Genomic DNA, 18,413 nt, shown 5'->3' on the forward strand with positions numbered 1-18,413 from the left:
AGTTTTGGGCGCATCTCCGAAAAAGCACCAGCTGGATTTTAACCCGGTTCTGACATTGCACTAACTCTGGCACTGCATCGCCCCCACCTCTGGTATGGATTTTGGGGGCGTCGGGGGGGGGTGGTTGTGGGTGTGGAAGGGGCAACAGGGTCTATTAGAACATACATAGAACAGTACAGGCCCTTCAGACCACGATGTTGTGCCAAGCTTTTACCCTAAACCTAAGGTCTATCTAACCTCCACCCCTACCTTGTAGAACATAGGACAGTACAGCATGGCACAGGCCCTTTGGCCCACAATGATGATTCTTCCCCCAGATATCAGTCTGAGGGGGTTTTGGTGGGGGTGGGGTGGGATGGTTACTATGGAGAGGTCCTGCCTTCCATCCCCCCCACCCCCACCCCAGTCTCCCATGGTCTCCCCATTTCCTGGGGTATATCGTATTGGACTTGACACACCTCAGGAGGACGAGGGAACACTCCTGCCTACCTGCCTCCACTCCGACAATACTCGAGAAGCTCGACACCGTCCGGGGCAGGGAGCAAGACCTCCCCACCTTCCACACACCCTCCCTCCCCTCCCCCCCACCCCACCATTCCCCGAAGCATGGCCGCAGCAGTGTGTACCATCTACGAGATGCGCCGCAGCGACTCGCCAACGCTCCTCCTCCTCCGACTGACGGCACCTTCCGAACCCGACACCTCTTACCCCCCAACCCGGAAGGACGAGGGGCAGCAGACGGTGGGGGTCAAAATCCTGGAACTCCCTCCCAGGTGGAGCTGTTGGGGGGTGTCCCTAATCCCTGCACACACACACGCACAGGGTGGAGGGTGGGGGCAGTGTACCCCGGTTTCCTCTCCTCATCCCCCCCCCATCCCCCCCGACCCTGAGCGCCACACCGCCGAGCGAGGGAGACAGGCCGGTCGGTTCCAGCACAGCAAGATCCCACCACCAATTGAGGCCATGGGTAATGCTTTCCATCTGTGGGATCTTTCTGTTCTTTCCAAGCAGTTGGTGGTGGGGGTGGGGGGAGCGGATGTGTTATTGTGCCGTGCCTAGAGGGAGGTGAGGGAGAAAGCAGAGGTGGGTGGGGGTTGTTCCTGACCAGCTAAGCCGATTTCTGTCCTTTCTGTCAGGTTTTCCAACGATGGAACACCAATCATTGCCAAACCTGATGAACGGTAAGACCGACCCTCCCCACCAACCCCCCCACCCTCCTCCGCTCTGACCTTCACTGGCCCACCCCCGCTCCCCTTTCATCTTCCGCCAGCTCCTCACCTCCCTCTGTCCTCACCCTCCCTCCCTTGATCGATCCCAAGACCTGGACAGTAACGACATGGGAACGGGAGGTGGCCATTCAGCCCCTCTGCCCATTCTTTTTTTTAGGCTGTTCACCAGGATGATGCTTAGGACGGAGGGATTGACTTAGGAGAAAAGGCCAAACAGGGTTGGGACTCTACTGACTGGAGTTGAGGAGAATGAGAGGTGATCTCATTTAGGCACAGAGGGGTTAGACAAGGTCAATGCTGAGAGGGCCTCAGAATATATTTTTAAGACTGGGATGAGGAGGCATTTGTTCTCCGAGGGTTGTGTGAGTCCTTGCCACAGAGAGCTGTTGGGGGGTTGGTGACAGAATCCTTGTGTATATTGAAGATCGAGCTCGAGAGGTTCCTGATCAGTCGGGGAACGGGCAGGAAGGTGGACGTGAGGAATGTTGGATCAACGTCTATTGAATGGGGTAGCAGACTGGCTCAAGGGGCCGAATGGCCCACTCCTGGCCTTATACAGGGGCAGAAGTGGACTGAACACCACGCCATTTGATACAGTCCTGGCTGATCTCTTCCTCCATTGTACCACGGGGTTGGCAAGACCACATCTGGAGGATGCTGTATCCTTTTGGTCTCCCTATTCCCATAAGGACAGTAATCCATGAGAGATTGTTCCCGAACCCAAAGAGGTTTCTTATTACCTTCTGAGGAGACATTGAGCAGGTTGGGGTCCGTATCCCTGGGAGTTTGGAGAAATGGTAATCACGCGATATGTATTAATGATTCCGACGAGGCAAGCGAACGGTACTGTTGACAGGTTTAGGGATGCCAAGTGGTGACGATGACAGAGAGTCTGCAGAGAGATGTATAGATGGGTTGTGTGCCTGAGACAAAACACAGCAGGTGGAGTATAATGTGGGGAAATGGACGTTACACACTTTGGCAGGAAGATTAGAACAGCTGGGTATTACTTAAACAGAGAAAGACTGCAGAAAGTTATGGAACAGAGGGATTTGGGAATCCTCCTCATCCATGAATCACAAAAAGATTAGCATCCAGGTTCAGCGGGAAATACGGAACACTAGTGGAATGCTGGCCTTTATTCCAAAGGGAATGGGGTATAAAAATAGGGAGGTTTTGTTAAAACTACAAGGCACTAGTCAGACCCCAGCTGGAACACCATGAGAACGGTTCAGGGGGCCCTGTATCCAAGCAGAGCTAGACCAGTGTGAGGTTTTTAATCAGTAAGGGGGAGGGGGATTGAGTGGAAAAGGCAGGAGGAGGGTGGGGCTGATGGTGATCAGATCAGCCATGATCTCACTGAATCAGGGAGAAGACCCGATGGGCTGAATGGCCTCCTGCTCCTTGTGGTTTCAATGAGATCCTGTCTTGTTCTTTTAAACTCCACAATCCAATTTACTCCGGGACGGGGGGTGTAGGGGGCTGGAGGGGGTGACGGAGATAGGGAGGGGGCTGGAGGGGGTGACGGAGATAGGGAGTGGGTGTCGGGGGCTGGAGGCGGTGACGGAGATAGGGACGGGGTGCAGGGGGATAATGGAGTTGGAGTGAAAAGTGAAGCCACACCCTAAATGATCCAGGGCTCTAATCCTCTCAGCAGACTGTGGGACCTTCAATACCCTGACCATGTTCTGTCCTGTCTAACCGACAGCATCCAGTGACGGTATTAACACTGTCGATCAGGATTAAATACGATTGCAGGGGCTGGACAGTAAACAACAGCTGGTGCCTTCTCTACATATTCACCATGGTCTAATAAACAAGCTGGCATTATATCTGCTGTGTGCCGACACACCGTCTCGCAGATGTGCCTGAACACCCGCACCCTGGACAGACTGCTCACTGTGTGCGTTTGACACTGTGTTCTCCAGGCCTCCACCTGTACTGTACTTGACACTGTACTCTGTAGCTGCATCAGATAATGTTTGACACTGTGTGTGTATGTGTTTGACACTGTTCTTTGCTGCACCTAACTGAGTTCACAACGTTTTCTGTCTCTCCACCTGACTGTTGGACACTCTGCACTGTTTCTCTGCCTGACCCGGTGTGCTTGTGCACCTGAGAGACTGTGTTGTTTCTTCACCTGTCTCTCTGTGTGTGTGTGTGTGTGTTAGAGAGAGAGAGAGAGACTGCATTCTGTTTTTCAACCTGACAGTGAGACTGTTCTTTCTATGTGTGTGTGTGTGTGTGTGTGTGTGTGTGTGTGTGTGTGTGTGAGAGAGAGAGAGGGAGCGTGCATTCTGTTTTTCAACCTGACTGACAGTGAGACTGTTCTTTTTCTGTCTGTGTGTGTGTGAGAGAGAGAGATTGTGTTCTATATCTGCACCTTACTGTATGTGTGTGAGAGACAGTGACACTGCGTTCTGTCTCTCTGCCTGTTTGTATGAGAGAGAGAGACACAGGAAGATTGTATTGTTTCCTGTGCCTGACTGTGTGTGTGTGTATGTGAGAGAGAGAGAGAGAGAGGGAACGTGAGTGAAACGGCGATCTGTCTCTCTGCCTGACATTTGTCTCTGTTCTTGTGCAGTCCACCCAGGGACACTTGAGTTGATGTCTGACTGGAGTGCGTTCAGCCCGTTCCCTGCTGCTCCTGTCCCGTTGTCGGGGCAGGATCTGGAGGCGTGGTTGGAGGACTTGGAGAGCGTCCTGCACCCCTCACCAGCTGCCAACCGCCCGGGGGGGGTGGAGGAGGAGAACAGGAAGCTGAAGGAGCTCTGGGTGGACGACGTGGACAGCGTCCTGTGCCCCCCGGACCCCGCAGACGACACTCAGCGCCTCAACCAGCTCCTGCTGGAGGACCTTGAGAGTATTCTGTACCCGGCCCCGGTCTTGGAGGATCACACGCCGTCCCCAGGCATCGCAGAGGTAAGGGAGTCATGGTCCCCATTCCCACATCTGTGCCAGTGCCCAAGCCCTGCTGCTGAGGCCCTCCTCCCTATCTCTATCGCCTCCTCCTTCTCTCCGGTGGGAGTGTGTCTGTGTGGAGACAGGGAAGTGGAGGGGTGGGAGGTGAGGGAAATGTGTTGATCTCATTCCCTGTCTCCGAAATCGGTCTAAAATCCTGTTCCGTTGGTGGAATTATTTGAGGACATTACTTGCATGGTGGACAGTGGGGAACCTGTGTATGTGGTGTATCTGGATTTCCAGAAGGCATTTGACAAGGTGCCACACCAAAGGCTGCTACGTAAGATAAAGTCGCACGGTATTACAGGGTAATGTATTGGCATGGATAAAGGATTGGTTGACCAGTAGACAGCAAAGAGTAGGGGTAAATGGGTGTTTTTCTGGTTGGCGGTCAGTGGCCAGTGGTGTGCCTCAGGGATCAGTGTTGGGACCGCAATTGTTTACAATTTACATAGATGATTTGGAGTTGGGGACTAAGTGTGGTGTGTCAAAATTTGCAGATGACAGTAAGGTGAGTGGTAGAGCAAAGTGTGCAGAAGACACTGAAAGTCTGCAGAGGGATATAGATAGTCTAAGTGAGTGGGCTAAGGTCTGGCAGATGGAGTACAATGTTGATAAGTGTGAGGTCATCCATTTTGGTAGGAATAACAGCAAAATGGACTATGTTTTAAATGGTAAAAAATTGCAGCACGCTGCTGTGCAGAGGGACTTGGGTGTCCTTGTGCATGAATCGCTGAAGGTAGGATTGCAGGTGCAGCAGGTAGTTAAAACGGCAAATGGAATTTAGTCTGTCATTGCTCGAGGGATGGAATTTAAAAACAGAGAGGCTATGCTGCAGCTGTATAGGGTCCTGGTGAGGCCACACCTGGAGTACTGTGTGCAGTTTTGGTCTCCTTACTTGAGAAGAGATATACTAGCACTGGAGGGGGTGCAGAGGAGATTCACTCGGTTGATTCCAGAGTTGAGAGGGTTGGATTATGAGGAGACACTGAGTAGACCGGGATTATACTCATTGGAATTCAGAAGAATGAGGGGAGATCTTATAGAAACATATAAGATTATGAAGGGAATAGATAAGGTGGAGGCAGGGAGGTTGTTTCCGCTAGCAGGTGAAACTAGGACTAGGGGGCATCGCCTCAAAATAAAGGGAGGCAGATGTAGGACTGAGGTCAGGAGGAACTTCTTCACCCAAAGGGTTGTGAATCTGTGGAATTCCCTGCCCAGTGAAGCGGTTGAAGCTACCTCGCTGAATGTTTTTAAGGCAAGGCTAGATAAATTTTTGAACAGTAAAGGAATTAAGGGTTATGGTGAGTTCAGGGTGGGGGGTAAGTGGAGCTGAGTCTCAAAAAGATCAGCCATGACCTTATTAAATGGCCTACTCCTGCTCCTAGTTCTTATGTTCTCTTCCTCCTTACAGCCAGAGGCGTCGCCACCCAGACCCGGGGACCGTCCACCCCTCTCCCCCCATGCCCAGGGGGGCCGTGAGGACGAGCCCCTCCTGGCCGACGAGCCATGGCGCTGCTCGGATCTCCCATCCAGCTCCTCCTCCTCCTCCCCGTCTCCCAGCTCCCAGCCGGGACGGGAGCAGCCGGAAGAGGGTGCGCGGGGGACCAAAAGGCGGAGGAGGGAGGAGGTCCGCTGCCCGTCCTGCTTGAAGACCACCCCGGGGGCAGCCCAGCTGCTGGTGGAGAATCTGACGCGGGAGAACGAGAGGCTGAGGCACCGGATCGAGGAGCTGGCCAGAGAGGTTCAGGAAGTCCGCGAGAGGCTCATCCAGAGGGTGGTCGATGCTCACTGAGGGGGCTAGTGGCTTCCCGTCCCCACCGTCGTCTTCGTCTTCCTGTCTTTGGTAACCACCCCTACCTCCCCCCGGCGTCACCGGCTCACCTTCCTCCAGTGAGGGGAGAACGAAGAACCTCGCAGCAAGGGACAGGGGGGTGGGAGGTGCTACGTGAGCGGATTCCACAAGAATTCCCACCGCCCACCGGAATGCCCACCTTGGAAATTCCCCACCATCCCACCTCCCCCCCCACCCGGATCGAGCTGGGGAGTGCGAACTGGCAGGGAAGGAGATGGTTGTTGGGCGTCACTCGTCTCAGGTCCAGGACATCTCTGTGGGCGATGACCAGCTCCAACGAGAGAGAATCTAACCATTGGCCCCCCAAATGCTTGATGTTCAATGGTGTTACAATCACTGAATTCCCCCCCACCCCCCACTATCAACATCCTGGGGGTTATTGTCACCAACGAGAGAGAATCTAACCATCGCCGCGCGCCCCCCCCACCGCTTGATGTTCAATGGCGTTACCATCGCTGAATTTCCTGCCACTCCCCACTATCCACATCCTGGGGGTTACCATTGAGAGAGAATCTAACCATCGCTCCCCCCTCCCTTGACATTCAATGCTATCGTTGAATCCCTCAGTATCTAAAGAGCTTGTCATTGACTTCAAGAAGTAAGTGGGGGATTGGGGCGGGGGGGTGCATGCCCCTATCTAGATCAACGGACCTGAGGTGCAGAGTGTCGCGTTCCTGGGAGTGACGGTCACTGACAATATGTCCTGGACCTCTCACATTGATGCAACGATCAAGAAGTCACAACAACGCCTCTCCTTCCTCGGGCGGCTCGGGAAATTTGGCCTGTCCCGTAAGGTCCCTCACCAACTTCTACAGACGCACCATTGAAAGCGTATTGGCCTGGTACGGCAACTGCTCTGCCCAGGACCGTAAGAAACTACAGAAGATGGTGTGCACAGCCCAGACCATCACGGAAACCGACCTCCCATCCATGGACTACCATCTACATTTCTCGCTGCCTCAGAAAGGCGGCCAACATCATCAAAGACACCTGCCACTGGTTATAGTCTCTTCCAACCTCTTCCGGCAGGCAGAACATTACAAGGGCTTAAACACACACACCAACAGATTTAAGAACAGCTTCTTCCTCGCTGTTATTAGACTGCTAAATGGACCTCTCCGATTTTAAACCTGATGTTGATCTTGCTTTTTATGTATTGTCTTTGCAGCCGTTAACTTTGTGTCCCTTGCTCTGTTCAATCACCCTGTGATGTTTGTATGTATGATCTGCCTACACTACACACAGACCTTTTCACTCTACATAGGTATATCAAATCATAACAACGCGCTGGGGTTACCGTCTCCAAACGAGAGAGAATCTAACCATTGCCCCCCCCACCCACCTTTGACGTTCAATGGCGTTACCATCACTCAATCTCCCCCCACCCCACTACCAACAGCCTGGGGGTTACCCATTGAGCAGAAACTGAACCAGGACCCCCAGCCCCATATCAATCCTGCGGCTACAAGGAGCAGGTCAGAGGCTGGGAATCCTGAAGCGAATAAATCCCCTCCTGACTCTCCCCACCCCCTAAAGCCTGTCCCATCATCGACAAGGCACAAGTCAGGAGTGGGGAGTGGGGGAGGAGAACACCCCCCCCCCCAGCCGCCTGGATGGGGCACGGCTCCGACAACACTCGAGAAGCTCAACACCGTCCAGGGACAGAACAGCCCCCACCCCTCTCGATCGTTGCCCCTCTCCCACCTGCCACACTCCCTCCCTCCCCCCACCATCCCCCAACGCACAGCCGCAGCAGTGTGTACCGTCTGCGAGACGCACCGCAGCGACTCACCAATGGCACCTTCCGAACCCACCACCCTTTACATCTTCCCCACCCCCCAATGCTAGAAGGATGAGGGTTGGGGAACAGACCCATTAGAGGTCCATGCTTCCCCCTCCCCTTATCAAGCTTTGAACTAATCAGGTTAGAACCTCTCTGGAACAAAAACAAAGTTGCTGGAAAAGCTCAGCAGGTCTGGCAGCATCTGTGAAGGAGAAAACAGAGTTAACGTTTCGGGTCCAGTGACCCTTCCTCGCAACTTCCTGATTTACAGCATCCGCAGTTCTTTCGGTTTTTATATAGTAGTAGAACCTCTCTGTGTTTTGTTTAGCGAGTATATGTGAATAAATCTAGCCCTCCTCCCTCGAACCAATTTGTTATGTCTAGCGTGGTTATCCCTTTCAGCTCTTCAGTCTTGTACACGGGCTTCACGTATTGTTAAAATGTTTTTTTAAAAGAAAGCAAACTCTGATCAATAAAAATGACTGTATGCTTCAGCCACCTCTTACTGAGACTCCCAAATGACCACTCGCCATCCTAGTGTCCGTCCCATCTCGAATTGAGGGGCGCGCTACTCCAGTCAGAGATAACATATCATCGGGCTGTTAGGATGCGAAATTTCCTAAAGTTATGATAACCGCTGAGTGCTCGGCCCACACAAAGGAAGTCTGAGCAGAGACTAAATGCATTTGTGAGGAGGAAATCTTAGGATTGCAGGAGTCACATTGAGTCAGAGACTCGTACAGCACAGAAACAGACCCTTTGGCCCAACCTGTCTGTGCTGACCCAGATATCCTAAATTAATCTAGTCCCATTTCCCAGCATTTGGCCCATATCCCTCTAAACCCTTCCTATCCATGTCCCCATCCAGATGCCTTTTAATGTTGTAACTGTACCAGCCCCCACCCACTTCCTCTGGCAGCTCGTTCCACACACGCACCACCCTCTGTGTGAAAAAGTTACCCCTCAGGTCCCTTTCCCCCTCTCACCTTAAACCTATGCCCCTCTAGTTTTGGACTCCCCCCTACCCCTGGGGGAAAAGACCTTGTCTATTCACCCTATCCATGCCCCTCATGATTTTATAAACATCTATAAGGTCACCCCCTCAGCCTCCAACGCTCCAGGGAACATAGCCCCAGCCTCTCCCTGTAGCTCAAACACTCCAACCCCAGCAACATCCAGGTGTTAGAGGAGATTGGGTCAATTAGGGATATAGGACTAAGTGCCGGTAACTGGGATTGGTGTGGGTTGGTCAGCATGGATATGATGGGCCGAAAGGCCTATTTCAATGCGCTTTGGCTCTGTATTCATTGGAGTTTGGGAGAACGAGGTAGTGTGGAGGATCTGAAAGAAACCTGTAACACATCTGGACAGGGGGGGAAAGTACGGGAAGGATGTTCCTGATGACTGGGGGAGGCGGTGGGAGTCTAGAACCAGGGGGTCACAGTCCAAAGGAGACGGGGTTGGACTGAGATGAGGGAGAAATGTCTTCACGCAAGGAGGGCCTGTACAATCCTATGCTACATAATGCTGGGACTCCCTCCCTGACGGCAGTGTGAAGGGTGTCCCTCACACACACACGTGCACGCAGTTGGGGGGGGTGGGGTTGCTGCAGCAGTTCCAGAAGGCGGCTCACCCCCACCTTCTCCAGGAACGGGGAGGTGCAATTAAGGACGGTGGCAAGGAGAGTGGTGGGCGTGTGGAATGCGCTGCCAGCAGTGGAGTCAGACACTGTAGAGACTTTTAAGCAACTCTCGGAGAGGCACATGGAAGACAGTAAAATGTAGGGCCAACTTCGACAAGGGAGCCTCCGAAATGTCCACATTCTTCCGCAACCGAGGATTCCCCAGCTCCGTTGTCAACAGGGCCCTCAATTGGGTCCGACCCATCTCCCGCACTTCCGCCCTCACCCCTTCTCTTCCCTCCCGCAACAGCGATAGGGTTCCCCTTATCCTCACCTACCATCCCACCAGCAGCCACATCCAGAAGATCATCAGATGCCATTTCCGCCACCTCCAGACACATATTCCCCTCCCCGCCCTTGTCCGCCTTCTGCAGGGACCGTTCCCTCCGGGACACCCTGGTCCACGCTTCCTTCACCCCCAACACCTCCCCACAGCCCTACGGCACCTTCCCCTGTAACCGGCGAAGGTTCAACACCTGCACATTTACCTCCTCCCTCCCCACTATCCAAGGGCCCAAACATACCTTCCAGATGAAACAACACTTCACCTGCACTTCCCAGAATCTAGTCTACAGCATTCGCTGCTCACAATGTGGTCTCCTCTACATTGGGGAAACGAAGTGTAGACTTGACGACCACCGCAGAACATTTACGTTCTGCTCACAGAAAAAAGACCCTGAACTTCCCGTTGCCTGCCACTTCAATGCACCGCCCTGCTCCCCGGCCAACATCTCTGTCTCCGGTTTGCTGCAGTGTTCTAGTGAATCCCAACGCAAGCTGGAGGAACATCACCTCATTTTCCGCTTGGGGACCCTACAGCCCTCCGGACTCAATACAGAGTTCAATAATTTTAGGGCCTGATCTCTCACATGTCCCAACCCCCCAGCCCACCTAACAGGCCTTGTTACCACAGCCTGCCACTACACACCCCCTGTTGTTAGTCACTAACAGTCCCCATTAACAAATATTCACCCTCCCAGCCTGATCATTAGCAACTCCTTTGTCTGTCCAACTGTATTTCTCTCTCTTTGGGCTCTATCCTATCGTTTACTCCCTACCCCACCCACCTCCCTATTTTCTGCATATAATCTGACGTTTTCCCAGTCACCATCAGTTCTGAGGAACGGTCACCAGACCCAAAACATTAACTCTGTTTTCTCCTCCACAGATGCTGCCAGACCTGCTGAGCTTTTCCAGCAACTTTGTTTTTGTTCCTGATTTACAGCATCCGCAGTTCTTTGGGTTTTTAGAAAAATGTAGGGGATGCAGGGTAGATTGATCATAGGGTAGGATAACAGGTCAGCACAACATGGTGGGCCGAAGGGCCTGTACTGTGCTGTACTGTTCTTTGAACTCTGGGACAGACAGTAAAACCCACATCCCAGCGCATGAGTGAAGAAAATTGAAAGAAAAAAATGAGTTGCCATGTTCAGAGCGTGTGTTAAATTTAAAAATAAAACACACACAATTTTATTTCCCAGCTCCAGTTGCATTTTTTGTTTTCTTGCGAGTCACGTCTGGGCAGCCAGTCACCAAGAGGACAGGTCCCTAGCCACAGGGCATCTGCCGGAAACTCCAACAACACGTTCAAACACGCGCACTCGCGCCCCCCACAGCCATGCCCCTGCCGCGGAACCGCACCAACACATGTGGGATCGAACTGTGCCCAGAGCAGAGGGAACACGCAGAGAGAGAGAGAGAGTTGCGCAGCTTGTGGTCGAGATGAGGATGAGAGAGGAGTAGAGGGAATGTGACCATCTCACTTCTTGCCCGCTGCCCTCCCTTCCGCCTGAGCCAACTTCCTCTTGAGGTCCAGTAACGTTGAGACTTCTGCGTCGATCAGCGATTTATCTGCTTTCTGCGCCTTCAGATCGCGCACGCGGCTCCCCTGGAGGGAGGGAGGGAGGGTGTTTAAAAACGGAATCTCGCCGATCGCATCCACGTCAAACTAAAACCACCTCCCTCCCCCACCCCCCAACCAAAACAAAAAATACCTACTCTACAGCTCTAAGACTCTAAAAATCGAACATTACTGATGCGCCCGCCCCTGCGCTTAATTCTGAGCTCGATCCTTCCTCCCCACCCCCTACAAATCGACAGTGTGACAATACTGGAGCTTTAAGAGGTTGTTCTGTCCTGGTTTCTTTCCAGAGGGAGTTTGAACAGGACCACTTGAGCGCTCAGGTTGGGAGGCCTTAGGGTTATTTCTTTCCTCTCTAAAACATGCAGCCTGAATGGGTGTCACCAGCTCTCGCAGATTCACGTTTCAGGGTTTTAAACTTTTTCAGTAGCATCAGAAGCTATTGATCATAGGGTCTGTTTCCAAGCCGTGCGACTCTTCGGTCCAACCCGTCCGTGCTGACCCAGATATCCTAAATTAATATAGTCCCATTTGCCAGCATTTGGCCCCATATCCCTCTAAACCCTTCCTATCCATGTCCCCATCCAGATGCCTTTTAAATAGTCATTGTACCAGCCCCCATCCACTTCCTCTGGCAGCTCGTTCCACACACGCACCACCCTCTGCGTGAAAAAGTTGCTCCTCAGGTACCTTTTAAATCTTTCCCCTCTCCCCTTAAACCTATGCCCCCCTAGTGTTTGACTCCACTTCTCTGGAGAAAAGACTTTAGCTATTCACCCTATCTGTGCCCCTCATGATTTTATAATGTCACCCCTCAGCCTCCGACGCTCCAGGGAAAATAGCCCCAGCCTATTCAGTCCCTCCCTGTAGCTCAAACCCTCCAACCCCGACAACATCCTTGTAAATGTTTTTTCTGAACCCTTTCAAGTTAACAACATCCTTCCTACAGCAGGGAGACCAGAATTGAACGCAGTATTCCAAAAGTGGCCCTGACCGATGTCCTGTACAGCCCCAACATGACCCTCCCAACTCCTATACTCAACGCACTGACCTATAAAGGCAAGCGTACCAAACACCACCTTCACCGCCCTGTCTACCTGCCACTCCACTTTCAAGGAACTATATACCTGCTCCCCCCAAGGTCTCTCTGTTCAGCGACACTCCCCAGCACCTCACCATCAAGTGTATAAGTCCTGCCCTGGTTTGCCTTTCCCAAAATGCAGCCCCTCACATTTGTCTAAATTAAACTCCATCTGCCCCTCCTCGGCCCATTGACCCGTCTGATCAAGATCAACGTAACCTTCTTCGCTTCCTCCAAATTTCCAATTTCAGTGTCATCTGCAAACTTACTGACCATCCCTTCTCTGTTCACATCCAAATCATTTATATAAATGACAAAAAGCAATGGAGCCAGCACCAATCCCTGTTGCACATTGAGGGTGGTGGTGGGGGTGGGGAGGGTGTCACAGGCTGAAAGGCGACCCTCCAGTCATAAGGACGTCAGGAGCGGCATTTGGCCCATCGAGCCTGCTTCTGCTGTTCAACAAGATCGTGGCTGATCCTTTCCAGCCCCACTTCCCCGCCCGCTCGCCCTAACCCTCAATTACTTCTCTGCTCACAAATCTTTGCCTTAAAAACAAACAAACATTCACCAAGGCAGCCTCACTAGGGCGGGGGAATTCCACACATTCACCACCCTTTGGGTGAAGGGGTTCCTCCCCAACGCGGACCTAAATCTGCTCCCCGCTCTTCGTTTCGAGGCTATGCCCCCTTGTTCTAGATTCACCCGCCAGTGGGAACATCCTCCCTGTTCCTGTCTTATCTGTTCCCTTCATCATTTTGTATGTTTCTGTGAGATTCCCCCTCATTCTTCTCAATCCCAATGAGTACGCTCCCAGTTTACTCGATCTCTCCTCGTAAGCCAACCCTCTCAACTCCAGGATCAACCTTGTGAACCTCCTCTGCTCCCCCCCGCAGTGCCCACTGCATCCTTTCTCAAGTAAAGAGACCCAAACTGTACACAGCGCTCCGGCTGTGGCCTGACCAGAGTTCCAACAGAGTTGGAAGCCTCACTTGGTGCACCCTTGATGCTATTCTCTCTGAATTTGTTCTTGATGTTTCTTTTTTTCTCCCCCTTCCTGGATTGCAGAATCTGTGACTGAATCTGCCTTTCTTGCTGAGGTGCGTGTGTTTATGGGATGTTACTACATGGAACAGTCCATTAGTAGTAGGTATTGTACCCATTATTTGGCAACGTTTTCCAATCGTTGTCGTTCCCAATTCCTGTTTCTGTGTTTGCACTTAAACTATAGCGTTTAAACAAACTGCGTTTTTGCGCACCTTCGGTCGGATTGTATCTGGAACACAGCACTTCACGTTTGGCTTTGACACACCTTAAAAAGGTTAAGATGTGAGCTACTTTCTTTGAGTATTTCGAGGGGGCCTGCTCTGATCCATAATAGCAAACCTGCCCCAAACCCCAACAACCCCCAACGTAAACACTTCCAGGTCACGGTCCAGATGCGCGCAAGCCACGATCCATACAGGATCATCTAGCAACCCCGTGGCCCACAGACTCTCACCTGTTTGCTCACCAGGTCCTGCAGCTCCTTGGGGTCGGCCTTTCCTTCCCCTCCGGGGGCGGCTTTGACTCCTTCGGGTGTCTACGGACAAAGCACACGCAGTTACGGGAAAAAAAGAAAACACGATTAGAGCCGCAATTCCCCAGTGCCCTACTTTCGCTGCCTGAGGACTTTAGGAGAGAGGACACAAAAAGGAGGCTCCTTTTCTCTGGAGTTTAGGAGGTTGGGGTGGGGGGCGGGCGGAGAGGTGCGATCTGATCGAAGTCTCCAAGGGCAGACAAAAATGAATTTACTTTCACTTTAAAACGAGCGGCAGGATCTTTACTCTGTATCTAACCCCGTGCTGTCCCTGTCCCTGGGAGTGTTTGATGGGGGGACAACGCAGAGGGAGTTTTACTCTGTATCTAACCCCGTGCTGTCCCTGTCCCTGGGAGTGCTTGATGGGGAAGTTAGGTGGAGGTGGTACAGTGTAGAGGTAGCTTTACTCCGTATCGAACCCAGGAACATCGGGCACAGGGTTTGAAAGTGCCTTTCAGAATCTGAAGGCTCCCCAGGGGTGGGGTAAGGAGAATTATTTACCTTCTGTCCTCCGTATTTCTTCCTCAACTCCTCGATCTGATCGGCCTCCAGTTTCTTGAACAGTGGACTGACCTGGAAAGGAATGAGCACATGATCACTCGCTCACTGCAATTGCAGGGGATCGAGGACAGTCTGCAGCTTTTAGAAACTGGAGGCGAACTCACATTTTCTTGGCTGACTTAGTCTTGACATTAAGCACATAATTGCAGTCCTATGGCATGGAAACAGGCCCTTCGGCCCAACCAGTCCGTGCTGACCATAATCCTAAACTAAACGGGTCCCACCTGCCTGCTCCCGGCCCATATCCCTCCAAACCTTTCCTATCCATGTACTTATCCAAATGTCTTCTAAATGTTGTAACTGTACCCACATCCACCACTTCCTCTGGAAGTTCATTCCACACACAAATCACCCTCCGTGTAAAAAACTTTGCCCCTCGTCTGTTTTTAAGATCTCTCCCCTCCCACCTCAAAAATATGCCCCCGGTCTTGAAATCCCCTACCCTAGGGAAAAGACACCTACCTTCAACCACATCTCTTGCCCTCATGATTTTATAAACCTCTAAAGGTCACTTCTCAACCTCCCACGTTCCAGTGGAAAAAGTCCCAAACTATATTTATAACTCAAACCCTCCACATATAGCAACATAGAATCATAGATCATAGAATTGGGGCGGCACGGTGGCACCGTGTTTAGCACTGCTGCCTCACAGCACCAGGGACCCGGGTTCGATTCCAGCCTCGGGTGACTTCTCTGTGTGGTGTTTGCACATTCTCCCCCGTGTCTGTGTGGGTTTCCTCCCACAGTCCAAAGATGTGCAGGTTAGGGTGGATTGCCCCATGTGTAGATTAGGCGGGTTATAGGGGGATGGGTTTGGGTGGGAAGCTCTGGAGGTTCGGTGTGGACTTGTTGGGCCGAAGGGCCCGTTTGATAATCCCTACAGCGTGGAAACAGGCCCTTCGGCTCAACAAGTCTACACCGCCCCCCCGAAAAGCATCCCACCCAGACCCACTCCCCTACCCCTGTATTTACCATGTCTAATTCCACCTAAACTAAACATCCCTGAACACTCTGGGACAATTAGCATGGCCAATCCATCTAACCTGCACACCTTTGGACTGTGGGAGGAAACCCACACAGACATGGGGAGAACGTACAAACTCCACATGGACAGATAGTCGCCCGAGGATGGAATCGAACCCAGGTCCCTGTCCCTGTGCTAACCACTGAGCCACCATGCTCCCCCATCCTGGTAAATCTCTTCTGAACCTTCTCCAGCTTAATAATATCCTTCCTATAACAGAGCAACCAGAACCGGACACAGTTGCTCCAGAACAGGCCTCACTAACATCCTGTACAACTTCAATGTGATGTCCCCAGCTCCTACACTCAAAGGTCTGAGCAACGAAGGCAAGTGTGCTAAACACCTTCTTCACCGCCCTGTCTACCTGTGACGCAAACTTCAAAGAATTATGTAGCTGAGCCCCTAGGTCTCTCTGTTCTACAACACTACCCAAGGCCCTACCTTAACTGTAAGAGTCCTGCCCCTGTTTGTTTTACCAAAATGCAACACCTCGCACTTATCCAGATAGACCTCTATCTGCCATTTTTCAGCCCATTGACCCATTTGATCAAGATCCCTTTGCAAAGCCTTTGATCAGATTTCCGCATGGTAAACTAATTAGTAAAACTAGGTCTGGTGGGATTTTGGGTGAGCTTGCCAATTGGATACAAAATTGGCCTAACGGCAGGAGACAGCGGGTGGAGGTAGAAAGCTGTTTCTCGGACCAGGGGCGTTCGGCAGGGATCGATTCTGGGTCCTCTTTAGTCTGTTGTTCGTGTGAATGATTTGGATGAGAATATAGAAGGCATGGTCAGTTAGTTTACAGACAACGTCAAAATTGGTGGGACAGTAAGAGCCTTTAAGAAGGATTTGTTATATTCTGTTTCTCTGTCACCTCAGTGGTCCTGGAAAGTCTGCTTTAGAGGCAGTGGGGAAACAGCTCTGAGAGTTATTCTACCTTTCGATGAAAGCAGCACGAGTAGTTGGAGTCAGGCTCATGCGGACCCGCAGCTTCAGTTTAGCTTTCAATTGGGGTTTGGGACCAATTGACACAGCTCTCTCTCGGCTGCTAGATAGTTTCTTCCGCTGTTCCCTTCCCCTGGACTGGAAGAGATATGGCATGTGGGGAAAACTAGTTATGCTAAATCTTCCTTTGCCAAAGGGGTGTCTGTGGGGTGCTGCTATAATTTCGTGGTCGATGATTAATAGGTAAAGAACGTATTCTTTGGTTAAGTAAGGTAATAAAACTTATGCCAATTTTTTTTTGCTTGGATGTTAACTATGGTGTGAAAAAAATAAAGTGCATTTTGCTTAAAGGCCAGTAGTTTGACCAAACAAATCACCTCCGACACACAGCACCTTACACTTTCCCATAACTAAGATAAAAGTTAGGGTTCAGGCTATCATCTTGATATATTCTGAGGGGGTTTGGTCTGGTCCATAACACTACTGACCACAGAGTCATAGAGATGTACAGCACGGAAACAGACCGTTCGGTCCAACTCGTCTGTGCCGACCCAGATATCCTAAATTAATCTAGTCCCATTTGCCAGCACTTGGCCCCATATCCCTCTAAACCCTTCCTATCCATGTCCCCATCCAGATGCCTTTCAAATGTTGTAACTGTACCAGACCCCACCCACTTCCTCTGGCAGCTCGTTCCACACACACACCACCCTCTGAGTGAATATGTGGCTCCTCAGGTTCCTTTTTAAATCTTTACCCCTCTCACCTTAAACCTATCCCCCTCTAGTTTTGGACTCCCCCACCCCCTTGGGGAAAAGACCTTGTCTATTCACCCTATCCATGCCCCTCATGGTTTTATAAACCTCTATAAGGTCACCCCCTCAGCCTCTGACGCTCCAGGGAAAACAGCCCCAGCCTCTCCCTGCAGCTCAAATCCTCCAACAACCTTGTAAATCTTTATCTGAAACTTTTCAAGTTTCACAACATCCTTCCTGTAGCAGGGAGACCAGGATTGAACACAGTATTCCAAAAGTGGCCCTAACCAATGTCCTGTCCAGCCGCAACATGACCCTCCCAACTCTCTGTACTCAACGCACTGACCCATAAAGGCGAGCGGACCAAACACCTTCTTCACCGCCCTGTCTACCTGCCACTCCACTTTCAAGGAACTATGTGCCTGCTCCCCCCGCAAGGTCTCTCTGTTCAGCGACACTCCCCAGGCCCACACCATTAAGTGTATAAGTCCTGCCCTGATTTGCCTTTCCCAAAACGTGCAACTGTATGACTCGGGAGTTACATGGAGGGTTGTGTTAACTTGCGGAGAGAATAAATGATGGCAATATTCTCAGGGAAGCCACTTTGCCAGCTCCCACGCCGAGCAGTAGGAGGGGAGCAGGTACTGATTTGGTGGGGGGTGCTGCCAGAGCTGGAGTTTTGGCACTTTTGCGATTCTGTCCCGACGGTAAGGCCTATCCGGTCTCCACTCCTTACCGTGCCGATCCGGTGGCCAGCCTGCAGCATGCAGACAAAGCGGTCAGTCAGCGAGTTGCATTCCTCTGGCGCCTGCAGTTGCCCCTGGATGGCGGCGCTGACAGTCGGCATGTAGGGCAGGAGCATCACGGATAGCAGGCAGGTCATGTTCACGGCCACCCCGGTCACTGTGCCCGCTCGCTTCCTGCTCAGGGAGGGTGGTGGGGGGGAAAGAGAGAGAGAGAACAGAGAGAGAGAGAACAGAGAGAGAGAGAACAGAGAGAGAAAACAGAGAGAGAGAGAGAACAGAGAGAGAGAGAACAGAGAGAGAGAGAACAGAGAGAACAGAGAGAACAGAGAGAACAGAGAGAACAGAGAGA

At 51.8% G+C, this 18,413-nt stretch overlaps 2 protein-coding genes across 2 annotated transcripts in view; one reads left to right on the plus strand and one right to left on the minus strand.

The window, feature by feature from the left end:
• Positions 1 to 59: 59 nt before the first annotated feature.
• LOC125488282 (DNA damage-inducible transcript 3 protein-like) lies at positions 60 to 8,325 on the plus strand. The gene is made up of 4 exons (XM_048621215.1): positions 60 to 92; positions 1,137 to 1,181; positions 3,814 to 4,151; positions 5,608 to 8,325. The coding sequence occupies exons 2-4, from the start codon at positions 1,148 to 1,150 to the stop codon at positions 5,986 to 5,988; spliced, it is 753 nt and encodes a 250-aa protein (XP_048477172.1). The 5' UTR covers positions 60 to 92; positions 1,137 to 1,147; the 3' UTR covers positions 5,989 to 8,325.
• A 2,607-nt stretch (positions 8,326 to 10,932) lies between these two features.
• The window catches only part of LOC125488280 (methionine--tRNA ligase, cytoplasmic-like), a 34,166-nt gene continuing 26,685 nt past the window's right edge, over positions 10,933 to 18,413 (minus strand). The window contains exons 10-13 of the mRNA XM_048621213.1: positions 18,055 to 18,238; positions 14,535 to 14,606; positions 13,956 to 14,036; positions 10,933 to 11,400 (exon numbers count right to left, since the gene is read on the minus strand). Coding sequence (XP_048477170.1) covers positions 11,272 to 11,400; positions 13,956 to 14,036; positions 14,535 to 14,606; positions 18,055 to 18,238 — 466 coding nt within the window. The 3' untranslated portion in view covers positions 10,933 to 11,271. The remainder of the gene's footprint in view (positions 11,401 to 13,955; positions 14,037 to 14,534; positions 14,607 to 18,054; positions 18,239 to 18,413) is intronic.

Source organism: Rhincodon typus, unplaced genomic scaffold, assembly GCF_021869965.1.
Source record: "Rhincodon typus isolate 14 unplaced genomic scaffold, sRhiTyp1.1 hic_rhity00000125, whole genome shotgun sequence".
NCBI lineage: Eukaryota > Metazoa > Chordata > Chondrichthyes > Orectolobiformes > Rhincodontidae > Rhincodon > Rhincodon typus.